At 41.0% G+C, this 22,372-nt stretch overlaps 1 protein-coding gene across 9 annotated transcripts in view; it reads left to right on the forward strand.

The window, feature by feature from the left end:
* The window catches only part of adgrl2b.1 (adhesion G protein-coupled receptor L2b, tandem duplicate 1), a 137,935-nt gene that overhangs the window by 42,882 nt on the left and 72,681 nt on the right, over positions 1-22,372 (forward strand). For 7 of the 9 annotated variants that reach the window (XM_089007797.1, XM_089007801.1, XM_089007799.1 and 4 more), the window contains exons 4-5: positions 67-81; positions 4,700-5,500. In XM_089007797.1, coding sequence (XP_088863923.1) covers positions 67-81; positions 4,700-5,500 — 816 coding nt within the window. The remainder of the gene's footprint in view (positions 1-66; positions 82-4,699; positions 5,501-22,372) is intronic. The other 2 variants (XM_089007798.1, XM_089007805.1) reach the window with 1 other exon arrangement.

Raw genomic sequence — 22,372 nt, forward strand, 5'->3', positions numbered from 1 at the left:
ATGAGTCATAACCTTTCTCTCCCCATTTTACTCTTTTTCTTTCTTTTTATTCACCGCCTGGAATAGAAGTGGAGCAAAAAGGTAAATAAGTGGCCCAGTCCACAGCCACAAACTTCCTTCTACCTTCCTTCCCCTGTCTTCTTGTTCTTTGGTGTCGAGTACAGCCGCTAGCACCTCCACACTCACCTCCCACTGACAAATTCCCAAGCCATAGGAGGATTGTTTACACATATGGACTCCCAAATTTTTCAATCATGAATCAATGGATCTTCAAGCTACATAAAACCCTCACAAAAACAGATGGTTGAGTGCTGATTTTTCCAGGGTCTCTGGCTTTTGAATCCAATGAATCTTTGAAATTTTTGTTTTTGAGAGGTTACATGTGGCTAGAAATTTTCAGAACACCTAATGGATTGTTTTGGCAAATCTTTGAAATAATATAATTCAATGAATGGGTATTAAAGCTGTGTAAGCCTTGTCAGCTTCTGGTGGGGGCACATCCTGTTTGTCTTATGTTACTTTGAGAAAATATAGTGTACAGATGATTTTGTCTTCAATTTTGTGAATTGGTCTTGAGACGATAGAATGAGCCCTGTCTTGACAGACACGTCTGCCAACTTTGGATATTTAAGGACCCCCTACGTCACAGAGTCAAAATCAAGGCCCGGTGGCAACATCTGGTCCGTCACATCATTTTATTCGGCCCCTGAAAGCAATGTCAATTGCCATGTTGCTTGCTCAAGTCCGAACCAATATTTCAAATTGTCATATGTACACCACAATAACAGTCATTATTCTTGACTTCAGATTTGAAAACTAGTAATTTATTATTTTGTTAAGCTTTCTGTATGGAATATGTGAAAGAGACGAAACCTTCTAATGGTTTCATCAAATTCATAACGGCCCTTGAGAAGAAACTGTAACTACAATGTGGCTCGCGGCAAAAAGTGAGTTTGACACCCCTGCCCTACGCTTACTCTGATAAAAATATGGAAGATGCAAAGGCACTCATAAAGATACACACATCGTTTTGAACAAGCAATGTAAACTCTTTTTTAGTTTGCTTGACTCCTGCACCCAGCAGTATATAAGTGATGGCGGGCTGAGACACAGCAGAACAAGAATGGCTCGCGTATCAAACAACTGAATTTAGCTAGACCAGACCGTGGCCATGTGCTGGCTCAGCCATCAGTGCTTTGTGTTGTATGTTGTGAACCCTTTGCTGCTCTTCCTTTCCTCCCACCTTCATTTTCATTTGCTTCACTACTATTGATGATGTGTTTTCTGTTTTTTTTTCTTACAAAAACATAAAGACTTATTATTTTTGCTTCATGCATGCATCAACTTATGCAAAACAAGCTTTTCATGTGGTAATTGACGTCACACATTAGCCCCTTTCACACAGCCATTCCTACCAAATTAGTGAGTGCATTAATGATTCAAAAGTAGAGGTGGCAAGATATTACAAGTACATGTTGAAACAGTCTTTGCAGCTTCCCTCATTTAGATAATTAGATGTCAAGGGCACAACTTGACAATCGAGTCTCACAGTTGGCAATGCACCTGTTAGGCTTATGATAGTATATTGGAATCCGGAAGTCAACAGGATTTTACATAATATATTGGTTCCTCATTCACTCCTAAATGAGGCGGGGAAGAACACAAAATGGTTGACTTAGTTTTCAGTTTTGAAAATAGGTTAAAATGTAGCCTGACATGATAGATTTTATTTTGGTGTTGCTCTATGTCATTTACTCTGTTATAGTTCATGACCTTTTTCTTTTATCTAGAACTCAAAAAAATATGGCATACATATTTGAACACCTAACACTTATTCTAAAACTAATAAAAACAAAAACAAAACATTTTGAAAACAATACAAGCGAACAAACCTGCTCTAACGAACAATTAAAACTACAGTGGTACCTCGGTTTTTGAACGCCTCACAGTTCGAAAAAATCAGAGTTCGAACAAAATATTCGAGATATTCTTGCTTCGTAGTTCGAACACCAATCGGTGTTCGAACGACAATACGACGCGTGAGTGCGTACGCGAAGGTAGGGTGCTGAGCGGCGTACGAGTGTATCGCTCTCTCCGTGACCAACTGTTGTCGCTTGCGGACGTGCTGCGTTTTGCTCTAGCGTTTAATATAGGTGTACGAAGAGTTTTAGCCCCTAATCATGCCTCCAAAGAAAGTAAGTGCTGCTTAAAGTGACAAAAGAAAAGTAGTGCGTACAACTATTGCATTTAAGAAAGAAATAATCGCAAAATATGAAGGAGGTGTGCGAGTGTCTGATCTGGCTGGGGAATACAGCATGGCGGAATCTACGGTCAGTACGATATTAAATAATAAGGAGGCTGTGAAATCTAGTGATGTGGCTGTGGGAGTGAGAGCAAGTGTCATTGGAAAGATATTTTAAGAGAAAAGAACATCCTGTAGCTGAGTCATCCGTAGCTGTCACGTTCCAAGCGAGAGTGACGGCAGCTGACTCGTCGGAACGTAGTGGAATGTTTGGGATCCCAAAGCAGGCGGCAGAGACGTACTACCCAAGCAGGATGTTTATTCACAAATAAGAGAAAACACAGCGAATAAGAAGGCAGGGGGTGATCCGACCCGCTTACTACGGCAAAAAGCAAATGGCACACGAGGGTGCAAAATTACGCAATCCCGGATGATGACATAAATTTACGGGACGCAGGGAAAGTACGTCGGAGCGGATACACTCGCGCATCGAAGGAATAGTCCAGGTACGGTGGCGAGGTGAGTCAATCATCCGGCATTGGTGAGGTGATCGCGAACCGTATAAATGCCCCGTGATTAGAGAATTGACAGCAGGTGGAGGGCGGCCAGGAGAGGCAGCCTCGTCCCCCCGCTGTCAACTCGCAAGTGACAGGAGCAAAGAGATGGTTTCAGTGTTCGAACAAATCCCTTTTCAAACAGGGTCCTGGAACGAATTATGGTCGAGAACCGAGGTATCACTGTATTTTGGATTTAACAATTCAGAGTCGAACTAGTCAAATGAAAACTAATTGTATTGAAATCTGAACTATTTTCCTTCTGCTTATTTTTAGGTTGTGCTCTGCCAACATTCCAATAGGTGCAACCTCCTTAAAGGACAACCAACACCATTTTTTTTTGTTTCCTAGCTGACATCAGAAAAACGTTTTATAGCATCTGAAATACCAAAAAACACGCAGGCTGATATTTTTAGTCAAATGCAAGACACCAATAAAAATGACTTCCCAAAACTGCCACAAAATGAGCACGGAACTGCGGAGATTCAGACAGTCCTGCCCCCTTGTTTGTGACGTCACGTCAGGATCCTCCTTCACAAACTGCCTTCTCCAGAATCAAAACAATGGCTTCAGAGAGTTCAGATTCGCAGAAGATGCTTCCTTGTTACTCATCCAGTTATGAATATGATTCAAATGGTTCTGAAGAGGAAAGCATAAATGTTTGCAATCAATTAAAGGAGTCCTTCCGTATCAATTTGCGCCGTCTAGAATCCAATGTTGCGCCCAGAAAATGCACAAGATGGCGCACAAGCTCCGTTGGAAATGGGCTGATTTGTCCGCTGGCAATTTGTGTAAACTTACACCTTCTTTATGCGTGTTACCGCAATTGGCTGCGACACACAACGATTTACCATCGCGTTATATTTATTTAGTTTTCCTCCTAATTTCGCGATCAACACGGAGTTTTCAGATGAAAAAAAGTACCCAAAATGCATTGTGTGTTGCTTTTTCGGTCAGGGGCGTTCCCTCCGTGACGTCACTTAGGGCATCGTCATCAACTCGAAAACAAAACTTAGTGAATATTTAGCGCGAGTCTTAAAACGTAAAATATAGCTATATGCGGTGGAATCTTTGTAAAATGCGCTCAGTAGAAGTCATTTGAAGTGATTTTACAAATTATGGACGCAACTTGTCCGGAGGTGTTGGTTGTCCTTTGAAGTCATTTAAAAAATAATGAAATAAATGAATGTAAAAAAAAAGCTTTAAAATTGTGCTTCAAGCATCTGTCTTGGATGTCCTGGACGTCTGGGATGATCTGGGTGCCATTGATCCATTTCCTGCTCTGCATATTGTCGCGTGGGTCACGGGCATACTGGGGATTTTCCTCTGTCTTTGGTCGAGAGGCCGACTATACCTGGAACTGGTCACCAGCCAATTGATCGGGGCTCATTTGGGCAAATTCCATGGTTGGAGCCCTTGAATCTGTGCGAGATAGGTTGTTTGAAATAAAATTGCAGACATCCTATTCAATTTCAGACACCTTTTTTCATGTATCATGTCTAGTTGTGGTATATATGGCCACCACATTTTTTGTCTAAGGGCAATATTTCTCAAAAACGTGGCCTCCAAGCCACTTTTTCAAGGACAAGCCAGAGAAAAAAAAATGCTATCATGCAGCACCCACATTTAGTATAGGACCAAAAAAAGCTTCACATTTTGCATCACATGCTAAGTGATTCAGGCCAGTTTGAAAGGGGCTATTATCGGATCTTATAGAAAGAATGCCATTCTTCGTTGGATCAGTCTTAAATTCGCAGGAATCCTGAGTTTTTCCATGGTGTTTTGTTCTGTTTCGATGTGTCAACATCTCTCCAAAGTCCCAGTTTTCAGTATACAGTGAGAAAATGATCTGACTGATTCATGATTTTCACAAGCATGACTTTCTTCTTCTCTGTTTCGCTAGTCTTCATATGTCCTGGGACCCTGAAGGGCGTCGGTGATACCTCTTTCCTGTATGAGGCGGAGCAGCAAGCGGGGTCCTGGTGCAAAGACCCACTGCAAGCCGGTGACAAGGTCTTCTTCATGCCCTGGACGCCGTACCGCACAGACACTCTCATCGAGTATGCCTCTCTGGAGGACTTCCAAAACAATCGGCAGACCACCACATACAAATTGCCACACCGGGTGGACGGTACTGGCTTTGTGGCTTACGACGGTGCCATCTTCTTCAACAAAGAGCGCACACGAAATATTGTCAAGTTTGATCTGCGCACACGGATCAAAAGCGGTGAGGCTATTGTCAACAACGCCAACTACCATGACACTTCGCCATACCGCTGGGGCGGCAAGACAGACATCGACTTGGCGGTAGATGAAAGGGGCCTGTGGGTCATCTACGCCACAGAGCAGAACAACGGGCGCATTGTGGTGAGCCAGCTCAACCCATACACACTGCGCTTTGAGGCCACATGGGACACGGCTTACGATAAGCGCTCGGCTTCCAATGCCTTCATGGTGTGTGGCGTGCTCCACGTGGTGCGCTCCACCTACGAAGAGAGCGAGGGTGAGGGTAGAGGAAGCCAGATCGACTATATTTACAACACCAAGTTGAACCAAGGCGAGTACACGGACATCGATTTCCCCAACCAGTACCAGTACATCACAGCCGTGGATTACAACCCTAGGGACAATCAGCTGTATGTTTGGAATAACTTTTACATCCTACGCTACGATCTCGACTTCACACCACCGGATCCCGTTGAAGGTAATGGCTTTGTTCTTGAATGTGTTTATTTCCTATTATCCAGGGGGACAGTTTAGTTTTAATTTCCAAAACACCTCATATATCCCAAATTAATTTACTATCTGGATGAAGCTATAAAGTTGCCTACATAGTCATTTTAATCCCCCCAAAACCAACTAGCATACATTCTTCTGCTCTTAGAGATTACAATCAGAATCATGGTAGCAATAATGTCTTTATACAGTATCTGAAACACATGACAAAAAGTTACCGGACGCCAGGGCAGACAACTCTGAAAAGTTGCCTGCCCCATTTTTCACAATAAGATGACTAATCGCAAAAAAAAAAAAAAACATTGTTGCAAATTATGAAGGATTTTTTTTATTAAGGATGTACCTACCACAAATGCTCCCTTGCTTAATTTATTGTAACTATCCCTTGCTGATGATTTTGTCCAGTTGTCGTTTGTCCGTACCCTTTTCGTACCCTTTTCATGCTGCACAATGCAATGTTTGTGGTGCATCATCTGCTACAAGCCACGTGAACTCCTCTTTCCTCGATGCTTTTGGATTGTATTGGATTTGCCTTTATTAGTCACACAGTGGAAAAATGTACATTTCACAGCAGCAAAGTGATGCAAGGAATGAAAGTAGAAAAAAGAAATACATGAGCTGCTGGAAAGGCAGCCACTCTCGTGGCGCCGTTTTGAAGTCAAAAGAATAACAAAAAAACTAAATAACAAATAATATGACAACACAAAGACAACATGACAAAACAAAGACACAGAGAGTCATTCATTCTTCAGGACTTGCTGTACCCTCTTTGTGATGACATGACGCAGTTCGAGATGAAAGAGGAGACGATCAAAGCGTCTTTCCACCAGTGGATCAGGGACATCATGGTGGAACGTGCACGTCGACTACAAGCTAAATGTTGAAAGCAAACACGCAGCTGCAGCATCCATTGACGAAAAGAGATTGTCTCACATCTCCTGTCCCACATAAATCTGCTTCAATTCCGAGCCGCAACAGTCCCACATACACATCGGCGCTCTGCGCTGACGCTCCTTTCTTCTTATCGCGGGCTCCTCAAGCCATGCATCCATCCAGCCGCAGACTGTCCAACAGCACCGACCTTTTCGCTGAACAAAGCTGGGCTGTGAAGATGCTGCCCATTACAGGTGCAAAAAAAGCACAATGGCCCCTTTGGTGTCCAGCGATGGCAGTCGAATGGCTCATTCCTCCCATTCAAAAACAGTACTGGCATATTCATGCTGCCGAAAAGGCGCAACCGCTCAGCACAGTCTCCTCCTTGATGATTGTCATGGTCAAAAATGCTGAAAGACAATCCGTATCAGTTCCACACGACGCCCAACAAAAACAAAGTGACAAACGAAAATACAAAACAAGACAAAAACAAAACAAAAAAAGCAAGGCTCATGACAGCACTTGCTGACGGCTGCCTACTCGAGCGCCATCTTGGACTTTTAGGACTTTTTGGACATCTTGGACATCTTTGGACTCCACAAAACTAACAGTTTCTCCCTCACCATTGACAGTTCTACCGTGTCCCCCTCCCCTCAGGTCAAGAGTCTGGGTGTCATCCTCGATAGCTCACTTTCCTTTCACTCCCATATTAATAACATTACTCGGTCTGCTTATTTCCACCTCCGTAATATTAACCGTCTCCGTCCCTCGCTCACCCCTCACTCCGCTGCTATCCTTATCCACAGTCTTGTCACCTCCCGCATCGATTATTGCAACGCACTCCTCTTCGGTGTCAATCAGAAATTTATCCATAAACTCCAACTCGTCCAAAATTCTTCAGCCCGGATCATCACCAAAACACCCTCCTTTCACCACATCACCCCTGTACTCCAGCAACTCCACTGGCTACCGGTTAAACATCGTATCGAATTCAAAATACTTCTGTTTACTTTCAAAGCCATCCATAACCTTGCTCCTCCCTATCTTTCTGACCTGCTTCAAATCTCTGTTCCCTCTCGGTCCCTCAGATCCTCATCCTCCCTTCACCTCTATGTGCCCTCTGCCCGTCTCACCACGATGGGATGCAGAGCTTTCAGCCGCTCTGCTCCCAAACTCTGGAATTCACTCCCACCCAACATCCGTAATATTGACTCCCTCCCTATTTTCAAGGCTCATCTCAAAACCCATTTGTTTAAAATTGCTTTCAATGTCTAATTCTCTCTATTTTATTATTTATCATTTTACTTATGGTTTTATTGTTATGTGCTGTGTTCTATTGTTTTTGTTTTTTACTACTACTACTACTACTACTACTACTACTACTACTACTACTACTACTAATAATAATAATAATAATAATAATAATAATTATTATTATTATTATTATTATTATAGCACATTTAAAAACTGTCAAGTACATTTTACAGTCACAGGATAATTTACATTTACGTTTTGTAGCGTCATAAATTTTGTTAGCTTCTTTTGATTCTTTCTTCTGTGGTTGAGGTTCTGTGCGTCTACTTTGGAAAATGATATGCAAATGCACGTCCTTATAACGCACGGGAAAGTCCGAAGCACAAACCGCCCTTCTGATTGGCTTCTGTGCCAAGTATGCAAATTGCCAAACGAACCGGTTTGTTTTCTTCCTTCAGCGATCCGTATTTGGTGAAATTTTAACCCGGATCCTTTCACAAAACGGTTCGTACAGCCAACAATCACACACGATATCACCATCGCACTAAAACGCGAAGACTTTCATTAATCAAAACCAAAAATGAAAGGCCTAAGCTTACAAAACAATGATCACACTCGCTGACACCTGTTGAAATTACTTGGCTATCGGCCTCCTGGAAGTTAGCGGCTGTCACGTGATCATAACAAATGACGTCACTGCATCTCCTATACCACTCGGGAAAGTACGGAAGCAGAAAGCAAGCTTCTGATTGGCTGCCGTGCCGAGTATGCAAATTAACAAACAAACCAAAATTCTGAAATTTCCAAAACGAACAAAAATGTATTTATTCCGATTTCGAAATCTTTGTTCAAACGTTTACTTTATTGAATAAAGCACACATTTGATTTTAAGAGAAATATATATATATATATATATATAAATAAAAAACAAGTTATTGGCCACCCTGGCGGAGACGTTCTGTAAGTTGTACGCCCGACGTAAAAGTTGCACGCCCCCGGGCATCCGGGCAAACATTGTTTCAGACACTAAACCCTATACCATAGCATACAACAAAATGGAACAAATACAACCTGTTCAAGAGACATGGAAAAACAACCACTAACAGGGTGATACACAAGCCGAGTTGGCCCGGTTGTCTTTTACAGTCCCACTGTTTGATCAGATGAAATGAGAAAAACGATAAAGCAGTGGGAGTTGAAAAATAAACAACCCCGCATGAATCACCCGTGATGAAAGCACACAGTGGATTTGGAAGTTGTCAAAGGGAAATTGATTGTTGTTGTTTTTGTTGTTGTTTTGTATCCATTTCCAAGACCTCAAAGAAACTTGCCATTTGATAAAGCCAAGAAATCATTTACGGCATAAATTTACAGCATTGTACTTGGTTGTCGTGTCAGGTTGTCTTCCGAAAGCCCAAACCGAACAGGTTTTTGATTGATTTCCGAAATTTCCAAAACGAACAAAAAGGTATTTATTCCGATTTCGAAATCTTTGTTCAAAGGTTTACTTTATTGAATAAAGCACACGTTTGATTTTAAGAGAATATATATATATATACAGTAAAGTCTCGTTATATCGATATTCAAGGGAGTTCGAAAAAATATCGATATAACCGGGACTATCGATATATCCGACCCTGTTTGCATGTAATTTTCTCCGTGCGTGCATAGAAATAGTATCGATATAACCGGGACTATCGATATATCCGATATCGATATAACGAGACTTTACTGTACATATATATATATATATATATATATATATATATATATATATATATATATATATATATATATATAGTCTGCACAGTCATTTGAATCCCTCAAGAATCAACAGCCACATTTTGAGTTGACTCCAGGGTAAACGATGGACTTTTATATGAGCTCCAGAATGATTCATTGGTGAATCCTACCAATATGAGCTTGAGTTATTTATATTATTATTACAGTAAAGTCTCGTTATATCGATATCGGATATATCGATAGTCCCGGTTATTTCGATACTATTTCTATGCACGCACGGAGAAAATTACATGCAAACAGGGTCGGATATATCGATAGTCCCGGTTATATCGATATTTTTTCGGACTCCCTTGAATATCGATATAACGAGACTTTACTGTATATTATTCATGGATAGCCCAACTAATAAAGCTACATTGTCCTATATGCAATATTTGTGGAAACCTGCAGGAATCATCCTGATCATTAATGTAGTTGTCCCCCAATAGTGTGGTTCACTTTTCCTCTATCCTTGCCTTTTTGGTTTGTTTTGCATGATTTCCTTGTGACTCTACACTGATACTGTGGACATAACCTTGAAAGGCCTTCTGCCTCCCTATGTCTGAAATGTCCTTTGGAAAATCTTTTCGGGGGGGACAAAACTGAAAATGCAATTGTCAGCTTGAAGCCTTGTAAGACTCAGGAAGGAAACACATTTCCCCATTTTTAACATCTTAACTGATATTTCAAATGTGAGACAGCCCAACCATATGGAAGGAAAAAATGGGCATGAGTGTTCATACTACCTTTATAACATGGTGCATTCATGATGATCAACACTACACACGGACCTTACTTTCACCAATAATCATTCACTCATTCACTGCCAGACATGTGCAAAAATGTGTCCACTCCAGTGCCAGGGTTTTTGTCATTGTCACTTAAATTGCAGGACCCATAGAATATTGAGTTTTAGGACTACATAAACATTCAATACAGCGTTAGAAACCTCATACTCTCTCTTTTTCATCAGAAAAAAAGAGTTAATACCTAAATTACAGCTATAATGGTCTGGAGTTATGTGAGCTCGAAATGAGGGTGGCTGTCCAAAATACATTGCAATACATACATATTGGGTTATATAGCGCTTTAACAACAGCTGAAGCTGGAACAAAGCATGAACATGGAAAAAGGGAAATGCTGCCCCCTTGTGGAAAAGAAAATAAAACATTGCCAGAGGCCATGGCCAGCGCTGTATCAGTGACCAAGTATGAAAAAACAAAACCCAAACAAATTCGGGAAAATATTTCCAATTCCTGAATACATTTGTGAATGACAGTGAATGAGTTAGCGTCCACTTCTGAAAGCAGATGTCTGTCACCAGCACGCGCTTGGTGACAAAAGGGGATGCAGATTGGGGAGGAATTTAAAAAAGTGTAGTGATAGAAGAAGAAATGTTGGAGGATGTCTGTAAGTAGGCTATGTGATGACGATATTTTGTTTGGGAACACTTCTTAATTTGGGGGTGAATGATTTAGGAGGCAACTGCACGAGCTTTCGGTGGCATCAGAATTGGCTGTCCTTTCGTTTAACGTCATAATCACGCAGTCCAACCAGTTGTTTGCAGGACACTTGTGAATGTCTGATCATAGGTATTGAACAGAGTTGAAATTATGATCGGCAACCCCCAATTGCTATTCGATCCGATCAAGCAGGGAAAATCCTCTAAATACAGTAAAGTCTCGTTATATCGATATTCAAGGGAGTACGAAAAAATATCGATATAACCGGGACTATCGATATATCCGACCCTGTTTGCATGTAATTTTCTCCATGCGTGCATAGAAATAGTATCGATATAACCGGGACTATCGATATATCCGATATCGATATAACGAGACTTTACTGTATAACCGATACCATAGATGTTGGAAAATGCTCTAATTTTGACAGTTCGTCATGATCTGTTTACCTTGCCTATATCAGGGCTTTCAAAGTCATTTTTGTCGCAGGCCCCTTTTAACTCATGTCTTCGCTCGAAGGGCCAAATTATTGTTTAACCATAACATAGTATGTATTTTTAATTGAACACACCAATTTGATGGATTACTAGTTTTGAAATCACTCAATTATATATGTGTTGTTTACTCACTTATTGATGAAAAGGTTTCTTCAGCCGTAATCTGTACTTCTTTGTAGGCGTCGGACGTTTCACTTCTTATCCAAGAAACTTCGTCAGCAAACTAAAGTCTTACTGGTAGTTTAGGCTCTATATATATATATCCCTACTGTCCAGACATGGCGGTGCCGGACTCTGCTATGACAGGTCCCTGCTCTCAGGTTGGGGGGAGCAGAGGACTAATCCCTGCAGCTGCGCCACTGATAGTTCCTGTCGTTCTGACTAACGACCGGCCTGATTGCCCCACTTCAACCGATATCACCTCATCAGTATTACTAATCCTATGTTGCCTAAGCATTGTATGAACGATCCAAATTGAACCTCACCCCACCAAACCGGTTTAATGAAGGATTTAGTTGTTTTATGAAAATCGCTTGTTTTACTCCACTTTCAAACCATCTATGTTCTTTTGCTAAAATGTACACATAGATGATTACCAGTAAGACTTTAGTTTTCTGACGAAGTTTCTCGAAACGTCCGACACCTTCAAAGAAGTACAGATGACGGCTGAAGAAACCTTTTCATCGATGGACCACTCGTTTACGACTGAGAGCTTACACAGACTTACTCACTTATTGTTTAAGTGAGTGTAAACAAGGTCAGAAAATTGTCGCAATACAAAATGTTATTTGCCACATCTGAGAATTTGATATTTCCGTACAGAATGATCATAAAAGTTGACACACATGTTGTACGGTACTTTGGTGGTCCACATAAAATGGTGTGGCGGGCCAGAGCTGGCCCCTGGACTTTGAGTTTAATGCTGGTGCCTTAAAGCAAAAGTAAATAAAGAGGGGAGAGTTGGGTGTGTCAGGAATTCAATCAGAACTGGCAAATTGACCTTGTGATGAAGACTCTCTCCCAGGGTGATTGCATCGCCACTAAAATCTTCTTGATTTCAATGAGGCAAGCAAGGGAATATTCCCATCTGAGGCTCGGTCACTATCACATTCCTTAATCGCCTGACCTTACCTTAAACCATTTTCGTCACTGGCCTCCTGAACCCTGCCGTGGATGCCAGGAATATGTCTGAGAAATATTGTTGAGATCTGTGACACAGCGTTTCCTCACCTGCTTTACATCAAATTCGGTTGCCATGGCAGCATCAGAGAGTGGAAATGTTTGTATGTGTTTCTGTAATTTCGTCTCTTTGTGCTATATTTCTATAGTCAGTGTTAATTATTGTATGCACAATGCATGCATAACTTGGTTGAATTTTTTCAATCCATCAAATATTGGATTTTTAAAAACGATTTTAATGTTGAGCTAGACATTGGACATTTGTGGATGAATTGTGTGAATCATGTAGTGCTTAATGAAAGAATAGGGATGTGGAATGCTGCTGAATTAAATGAAAAGATTTTAAATGATGTGGAGTGAAAATGAATGGTGAGGATTTCCAATGGAAAAAGCATATTTTGATGCATTGAAAATTGGTGAGTTAATTGTGCTGAATGATTACAATTTCCAAAGGAAACGATCATGTGTGTTTTGTTGAAATTGTCATTGGAAATAGTAAGGAATTTTTTGGGAGGGAATTTTTGGCAACTTTGAAGTTGAATGGAATAAGATGAAGGTTTTTGACAATGGAATGGCCGTACCAAGAATATATTATGATGAATGTCTCATTGTGAATGAATAAGAATGAGGATGACACCCCCCCCCCCAAAAAAACATGTTTTTAAAACGAATGACTGATAAATTTGATCTGCAGCCAAAACGGACAAAAAAGCAGGTCATTTCATGTTGATCGATTTTTGAATTGCTGAGAGGCCACATGGGTGACTTTGCATCAGACCGTCGATGGCCACAATTATTCGTCCCCACAGAGCTGAGCCAAGCCTGCATCGTGAAGAAACACCTTGACCCACATTGACTTCATTGCAGCACACACTTATCATTCGGAGGGAAAGACATCGTTCCAGGAAGCAGTGAAGGGCATAACATTTTGCAGCATAGTTTGAATTGTAAAAGTAACGGGAACTGGAACACATATTTATTATACATATTTATTATACATATTTATACACTGAAAATGTCACTTTCGATTGTCCTTTTTTTGCTTTATTATTTTTTTTAGTTTGAAGGAATATAAAACTATTTTTAAATTGTTTCATAGTGATAATAACCTGGTAAATTGAATCTAGCTTTAACGCAGCCAAGTGGCAAAATTACTTCATGGTGTTACCACCTGAGCGTGACAGTCAGTAGCTGTGTGAAATTTTGCTGTAGAATGGGGATCAAAAATCCAATTTTCAATGCTACCCGTTTTAGGCTAAGAACAGAGAACTGACTTTACATCTGTCTGATTATAGCTGCAATTATCAGTCCTCAATAAACCAAGCTAAGCCTGCCTGGTGAAAACAGGGTGTGGGGGACCTCTTGGCCTGACTTGACGTCATACCCACGTATCAGTTTTCGCTACCACATTAGGAATCTGCACCTCTGGATGCCAGATGGGAATGCGATTGCCGACGCGGCCTTGTCGAAGGGACTTGTCGTCGACGCCTCAATGGGGGCTGTGTGCTGCTGAACTCTGGCCTCTTGTCAACACGTCTGTTTGTTTTCCTGCTGGAACCTGGAATCTGTCCAGGAAGAAGGGCTTGGGGCTCAAATACCATCCCAGCCAGCTTACACCCCATTTATGGATCTGCTTTTGACAAACAAACCGAAGAGCTTGATAACGTGCATGGTGTGAAGACGACTTGTCATGAATTCTTCTGCCTGCTACGCCGTTAACATTCGGATGAACATGAATGTAATGAACAACTGAATGATCATGATCATCTTCCCTGTCTCAAAAGAGGCTGCGCAAAGGCGGGAGAAGAAAGAACAAAGTGGCCTTTGTAGAGCTTTTCTGATGACTGCTTTTTACGTTCTCTCAACTACCGTTATGCCTCAGCAAACATAAATACCACATTACCTCAAAGCGGCAGGAACGGTGCATTCTGTCAAAGAAGCTGACTGAACACGCTTCATGATTTTATTCATCCACCTGAAGTATAAGCATTACCTTTATCAGTTTAAATAAGAGATGCGACGTGGTGGCACTCAGTGTCGCCTATTGGATTTTTTTTCCTTCCTCGGGCATATCCTTCAAATGTTGTGAGAGAGAGAATCGCTGCCTTGGTGGCCCACCAGATGTACACTCTTTACATCTGTAGGGTTAATGGCAGCCGGTGACATTGCCTCCATACGAAATGACTGATTCTGCAGGATAAGCTAATGACGGTGAAGTAATGTCATGGAACCAAGGGGGCCACTTCAGGCGGAAAGGAAATTAATTGCAGTCGTTAAGATTCATTGTCCAACGTCTTTTTCTTTGTTCAAATATATTTACCATGCGACCGTATGTCATTTAATGTCAAAACTAACACGAAGTGTGGTGCGTGTCAATCATTTTCTCTTTTGCATGGTATCTGTTCACTTTTCCATTGGCGAAACCAGGTACTACAGTAAAGTCTCGTTATATCGATATCGGATATATCGATAGTCCCGGTTATATCGATACTATTTCTATGCACGCACTGAGAAAATTACATGCAAACAGGGTCGGATATATCGATAGTCCCGGTTATATCGATATTTTTTCGGACTCCCTTGAATATCGATATAACGAGACTTTACTGTATTTCCAGTGCTTGGTCAGTTGGGGTTGCAAGTGTGTTGAATGAATAGGTGAGATGGAAGACACTCATGGTCAGTCAAGTGACAAAGTTATCATAAACATACACCATAGCTGTCCTTTGGAGAAACTCCTGAATGTTGTTTGCTGTCTTTGATAAAATGTCTCTCAATAAGCTAATATGAGAGATCTTTGTTCTCCTACGTTATTTGCTTGAGGATCTTGGTTCTATTTATTGTTTTGTTTTTCCATGATTGCATTTTCAGAAGTGAACAAAGCCCAACTACCATCACCACCCAAAAAAGTTCTTTTGACGCATGTCTTCTTCTGCCTCATGCGTTCAATCAGCCACAGTCTTCACAGATTTTACGAAAGCGCATACCTCCACCAAGGCCAAACAGTGAGAATTTTAGTGAGCACAATGACACATACCTTACTTGTTCTGTATTATCTGACACCTGTCAGACGAACTTGTGAAAAAAAAAAGTATTGCTTGAAATGCACCTTTATCTGGCTTCTTAACCACTTCTTCTTCTTATTTGAATTCACGGTCATTCCTTCCTTATTCTTTGTCCACCTTTAACAAAGCTAAGTAGCTTTCACATAATCTGCTCAGTGGTGACAAGAAAGCCTTGTTGGCAGAGTTAATCATTGTTCACCTTGTTGGTTTTAAGTTGTGCTTGTGTTTGCGACCATGCACTCTTCCTAATTCCACTCTTGACTGATGTGATTGGCAAACATCAGTGTCTTTATCGATCACTCCGCTTATTGTTGCAGGCAGTTGACGCATCATTAAAAGAAAATGTCAGCATCTGAATTACGAGCGCAAAAACTCGGCCCATCGATCAATTGATGCCAATAAACATCAAAGGCAGTCGGCATCTGTGAAGCCACTGACGTGATATGCGAAGAAAGACACAAATTGGTTTCTTTAAAAATGGAATAATTCAGAAGAAGAGCCAATAATTGGCAGGGTTGTTTCAAACCAACAAGGAGTTAGTGGGTAACCTTAACTTGCCTTTCAGGTAACGTTCAGTATTGGCCCGCAAATTAAACGGCTGCTCGGCATAAGCTGCTGCCGTGTCGTCAGCACAAATGGAAGTATCCGCTGTGAATTGAAATGTCAAAGTAAACCTGAGTTTCCCTGTGTACTTCTTTGACAACCAAATGTGCATGCCACTCCACCACACTCTGATTTACTTGCACATCCCTGAACGATGCCTCCAGGTAAGCCCTGGAGTTGCAGGAATACATTAATCTTGGCGGCAATTCTGCTTGTCGACACTATTTTTTTAAGCATCCGGGTACAGAGTTCACCATATGCCATGTCCCAATTAGTCATCCACTCAAGACACAAAAATACAAAAAAGTCACTTCCCTTTTCCATCAGCAAAAGTTGATACATTTCTTGGAATACACTGAACACGATGTACTTAACAATTTTACACACCCTGTGACCTGATCACACAAAATGGTATTTTCCATGTACTGACACCGTCTTGAAGAAATTTGCATAACTGTTGACCACAACACCTGGTCACTCGGACAAAATGCAGAACTCACCGAGGCACGTCTCTCAGACAGCAACTTTAACAATGATTGGCTTTCCAAAAGAGGTTTATGTGTTGTGGCTCTGCAATGTTGTAGGTGTCAGCCTTCATCTTTGGAGAAATAAACTCTGCTGACCCAAAACAGAAACATCTACTCATTGCATCCTTCAGCTTTCACTTGTACAAAGTATCTTGCTCTTCTCACAAAATTGAGGGTGGTTTCCCTGTGCATCACACATTTGGGTAGAGAGGGTATCTTGAAGTTCCGCGCCAAAACAGCAGCAGACATATTTTTTTTCTGAAATGTTATAGCATGGCAAAATCTGAATTGTGCAAGTATATGGTCATCCTGTTCTCGCCTTGACATTAAAGTGTTGACTGCCAAACCTGTTTGACCGTCTCTTAAATTTATTTGCAGTAAATGAGGCCTTGGTCAGTATTATGAAATGAGACGACAATGATTAGTGTCACTTAAAGGACAACCGACACCATTTTTTTGTTTCCTAACTGACATCAGAAAAACGTTTTATAGCATCTAAAATACCCAAAACATGCAAGCTGATATTTTTGTCAAACGGAAAACACAGATAAAAATGACTTAAAGTTGTCCAAAACTGCTAATGAGCTGCTCCATAATCAAAATAATGGCTTCAGAAAGTTCAAATTCGGAAAAATATAATTTCTTGTTACTCATCCAGTTGTTTAGAATTTAATAACGGGGTCAAGAAAAGCATTCCTGTTCGATTCAAAGAAACGTCCAGTGCTTGTGTTGTGCATGTCACACTGAGGGGCATTACAATACATACCAGGTTTGACTGTCATCGAAGCGTCTTTTCGGCTATACCAAAGAGCTCGGTCCCCGTTCTGAAGAATGTAATCATCTTTGGATCGGAAGAGCTCAATTTTACTTATATACGTTCAAAAAAATAATTTACGAGCTGGATGATCAGCCTCGAGAGGAGTTATCCATCGCTAACTCCGGTTAGCTCCTTGTTGTCCTTTGGCCCTGGTCCGTCGGAAATGGCTGGTTTGTCCGCTGGGAATTTGTGTAGTGGATCGGTTTGCTCCACTAATATGGCAATTGCTCTCTTTCACCAGGTGAGCTCACAGTTAGCATGCAGTGTGACTAAATGAGAAAACATGCATCAAACTTCCGCTATCCAAGCGCCGGTTAACTTCCTCATTCGCCTCCGCTGGTGCTCGACTGCTCTGCTCCGTTGGAAATGGGCTGATTTGTCTGCTGGGAATTTGTGTAAGCTTACACCTTCTTTATGCGTGTTACCGCAATTGGCTTCCACACAACGATTCACCATTGCATTATTTATGTAGTTTTCCTTCTCATTTCGTGATCAACACAGTGTTTTCAGACGAAAAAAAGCACCCAAAATGCATTGCGTATCGCTTTCTCGGTCAGGGGCATTCCCTCGGCGACGTCACTTCTGGCATCAGCATCAATTCGAAAACAAGACTTCATGAATATTCAGCGCAAGTCTTAAAATGTAAAATATAGCTATATGCGGTGGAATCTTTGTAAAATGCGGTCAGTAGAAGTCATTTGAAGTGGTTTTACAAATTATGGACGCACCTTGTCCGGCCGGAGGTGTCGGTGGTCCTTTGAAGTTTGTTCACTCCACAATGTGTTTAGTGTTCATGTATGTTCCAAGAGCTATGACGATTTTGGTTTCAAACCTGATGGTCGCTTGTCTTGCGTTGTAATATACCAGTAACATATTCTGAAAAATGGCCATTCAATCTCACCATCTGCAGTTGAGGAAACACTGAGCCACTATTTATGGATATGTCTTTCTGCCTTAATGCATTTGTTTTTATTTTGAGCTGGCTATCCTTTTCTTTTTTTCTCAAATGCTCTATATCTGCAAGCATATCTTTCAAGCATCATAAATTACATGCACATGACACCAGTAGCTAGTGGAGCTTTTTTTGTCTGCTGCTCTTTAAAGAAGTGTCATGGCCAGTGGACAGGCCGTTTTTTTCATCTCCAGAAACAATATTCCAAAGTTAGGAACCGCACATGAATCCTTGTGTCTCTTTCTGCCTTTCACGCCACGAAACCTTGACTGAAAAGCGGAACGGCGTTGAAGAAAAAGAAAGCCCTGATGTAAAATTCACGTCTTGTGGGATTTGTTTCACTGCCATTAATTACCAGCTCTTGCTCGAGGTGAAAAAGGCAAAAATAGCAAATGTAGTTAGTTTCTATCCTCAAATAAAGGCGAACCAACAACCATCTTTACTCTCTCATGTGTTTTCAAACGGACCTGCTTAGCGATCATTTTAACTGTGGGGTCAATTTATGTGGATAATTGGCATTTTATTGTTGATTTACACTTGAAGTCACAGCAAGCAGCTGTCATCTTGCTTTTGGTAATGCGCTTAGCTACACACACACACACACACACACACAAAAAAGAAAAAAAAACTGTGTGTGTGTGTGTGTACGTGCGTGTGCGTGCGTGTGCGTGCGTGTGGGTGTGTGTGTCTGTGTGTCTGTGTGTCTGTGTGTCTGTGTGTTTGTGTGTGTGTGTGCGCGTGTGTGCGTGTGTGTGCGTGCGTGCGTGTGTGTGTGTGCGTGCGTGTGTGTGTGTGTGTGTGTGTGTGTGTGTGTGTGTGTGTGTGTGTGTGTGTGTGTGTGTGTGTGTGTGTGTGTGTGTGCGTGTGTGTGTGTGTGTCACAATACCTATAGATACATTCACACTTCACCCCTGTTTTCTCAGATCTGCCACCTTAACATTCCTCTTTTGGGCTACTTTGTAAGCATGAATGCTGCTCATTATGGAGGGTTTCCAGGAATATTTGCCTTTTATTTGCAATGACACAAAGAAGATTATTCCTGTATGATATTTTTCTCTGAATTTAGATCAATTAGAGCAAATTGTTGGGCTTCTCATTTGTTGGCACTATATAACCGTTATTATGCGGCTTACGAGGCATTTATCCCCATGTCTGGTCGGACAGGTTGCCATTGTTGACAGCATGTTTGCTATTGGGGAAAATTAACATGTCACGCAAGCACAGCCACCAAACAAATAACAGAAACGTTGGAACATGGATGATCCTGTAATGTTTTGCAATCCTCATAAATGAAGCTATAAAAAGATGAAGCTATAAAAAGATCAAGCTTAATAATGCTTCATCATTTCAATGATTCCCCTTCGTCATTTATGTGACGATTGTTTGGTGTCTAACGCCTCCATTTCTCACATGTGGCACACTGTTGACCATTGGGCTTTGGTGTTGTATTATAAGTGACTACTGCATGAGAATGACTGGCGCTAATTGGCACAGTTCTGTCCGACAAGTGCTATTACACGACTGTGAGGCTTCGAGTGAATCTTGCCATCAAAAGTTAATTGCCGAGATGCCCATCACTCATGTAAGAAAGGTAAAATGCAATCATCATTATGGCATACGATCTCTTAACAAACCAATGGGAATCTTTAGTAGGAATAGATGCTGTTTACGTCACAACTAAGTACAGGTGGTAAGCCCTGCAGTTTTATGACCAACCTACACTGCAGTAATAAAGGCATCATTCAGTGAATATTTGTCACTTTCATTATATCATCACATTCCCACCTTATGACAAAATGTAGTTTGAATAAAAGGAACTTGGATGTTTTGGCAGTGCGAGATGAAGCTGGTGTTACTCTCCATTGTAGCTGCAATTTTAAGAAATTGACTCAATCAACAAGGCATGCTTTGTTTGGGGTCAAGTAATGCACACAGTTTTCAATTTGACACCCTCAAAAGTAATTTGTAACACCAATTGTCGTTCCCACACACTACAAATGTCCACGGTTTGTCCTTCCTCTCTTTACTGTGTAACCATTTTTCCTAACATGGGAAAGGATAAAGAGATTATGATCTGTAAGGCGGTATATGTCTAGGACAATACCAATAGCAATCCTGGGTGATTTGCGTTTATTTCCTGAGGTTGACAGAGTATTTTTAGCTGCTTTTCTTCACAGGCAGTTTGCAATTATTTCTTGCTCTTTTACAGGCCTCCTTTCTGGAAATCATTTACGGGAGTACAGGAAGAAGTCTTAAAACACTGCAGTATAAAAATAAAAACCATTTTGGAGGGCCGATCAATTTGTGCCGTAAATAGCATTGGGCAGCTGCTGGGCTCGGATTGTGATACGCATGTGAGGCAGCCTGCCCTTGGCGTCTGCCGGGGGTAAAAGAATGCCAAGTATCGACATATTGTGGAGTTGCACGCGGCACGCTCACTCATCTCAATCATTACTTGGCTCATCGAGAGGATGCAGACTTCTCCTTGGCCAGCACAAATGGAAAAAAGACTCAACAGACAGGAAAACGAAACAGAATAAGCGCAAATGAGTGCTTTGGGGTGCATTTAAATGACAACATAGTCCAATCTGGAATGTTGGAATGCTTCTTCACACGGCATTGGCAACTGTTCAAAGGGTCCTGCGAAAATGGCTGAAAATGCGATGTTGAGAACACCAAACTCAAAGCTGGTGATGACTTGGCATGCTAAGCGGCCAGCGCTATGCGTCCAAAACATCATAATGGAAATAAATGTCCAAAATTAGACCATTTGCTCTCCCTTTGAGTGTTTTATATCCCGTACATTGACCGATGTCGAATTGACACAGTTTACACTGTATTAACTCCACCAACATGGATGGTTTTATTACGTTTTATCATAAGCAAGATGGATTGTCAATTGTTCATTGTATCATGGATATTTTTGTTATTGCTGGTGAAAACCATTCCAATGAATTGGCTTTGCTGTTGACCACCTGCTGCCAACTTTGTTTGTGCAACACTGACATTTTTTTTTTGGATTGCATTTAAATTGAAGTGCCTTTGTATCAGAATTTAGAAACAAGTTAGCCAAAACACTATTGTCATGGAGACAACAGCTAAAATGACGCAATTTTCTTTTTGAAACTGATCCGCACTGCTGGCATGAATCAACATGGTTGCACTTTCTTATTACCGCTTCCAGGCATGTTTTCGTTGTGATTTATAGTTGAGCAGGATTTCTCAGTACAATGATATGCTATTATTGTGTTAATTGATTGACCACTGACGTTTTTGGGACATGATCAGTGTTATTAAGATAAGATAAGATAAGATAAGATAAGATAAGATAAGATAAGATAAGATAAGATAAGAAAGCCTTAATTTCCACAATGGAAACTTTTGCAATCTTCAGCCGCAAAAAAAGGCGGGTGGGTTGAAAGCTAACAAAGAAAAATGAAGAAATGCATGCGCAACATAATAAAGGTACCTTGTTTGAATTTGCTGTTAATAACAGGGGCCAAGTTTTCAATTTGAGCTGAGACACGACAATGTTTGGACACAGAAGCTAGAAATTTCACCTGCTTTGTTGTTGAAACATTCTGTTAGAAATTGCCCTTCCTTTGTTAACAAAATCCTGTGTTGAATCAGCATGGTGAAACTTTTCTATGAGTACTGACAAACATCACATTGTCAGTCCACGTTCTTGTTACATTAGTAAGTGCGACATGATTTTTATACTACTGTACCTTAAAACCTTTACATGCATGTCATTCTCATCACAATTCGAGTGATTGATTTGCTCATGACCCGAATACACATAAACTCTGGGTAGATAAATTGACACAC

This window comes from Hippocampus bargibanti, linkage group LG11 (genome assembly GCF_051943395.1).
Source record: "Hippocampus bargibanti isolate YZ-2025 linkage group LG11, ASM5194339v1, whole genome shotgun sequence".
NCBI lineage: Eukaryota > Metazoa > Chordata > Actinopteri > Syngnathiformes > Syngnathidae > Hippocampus > Hippocampus bargibanti.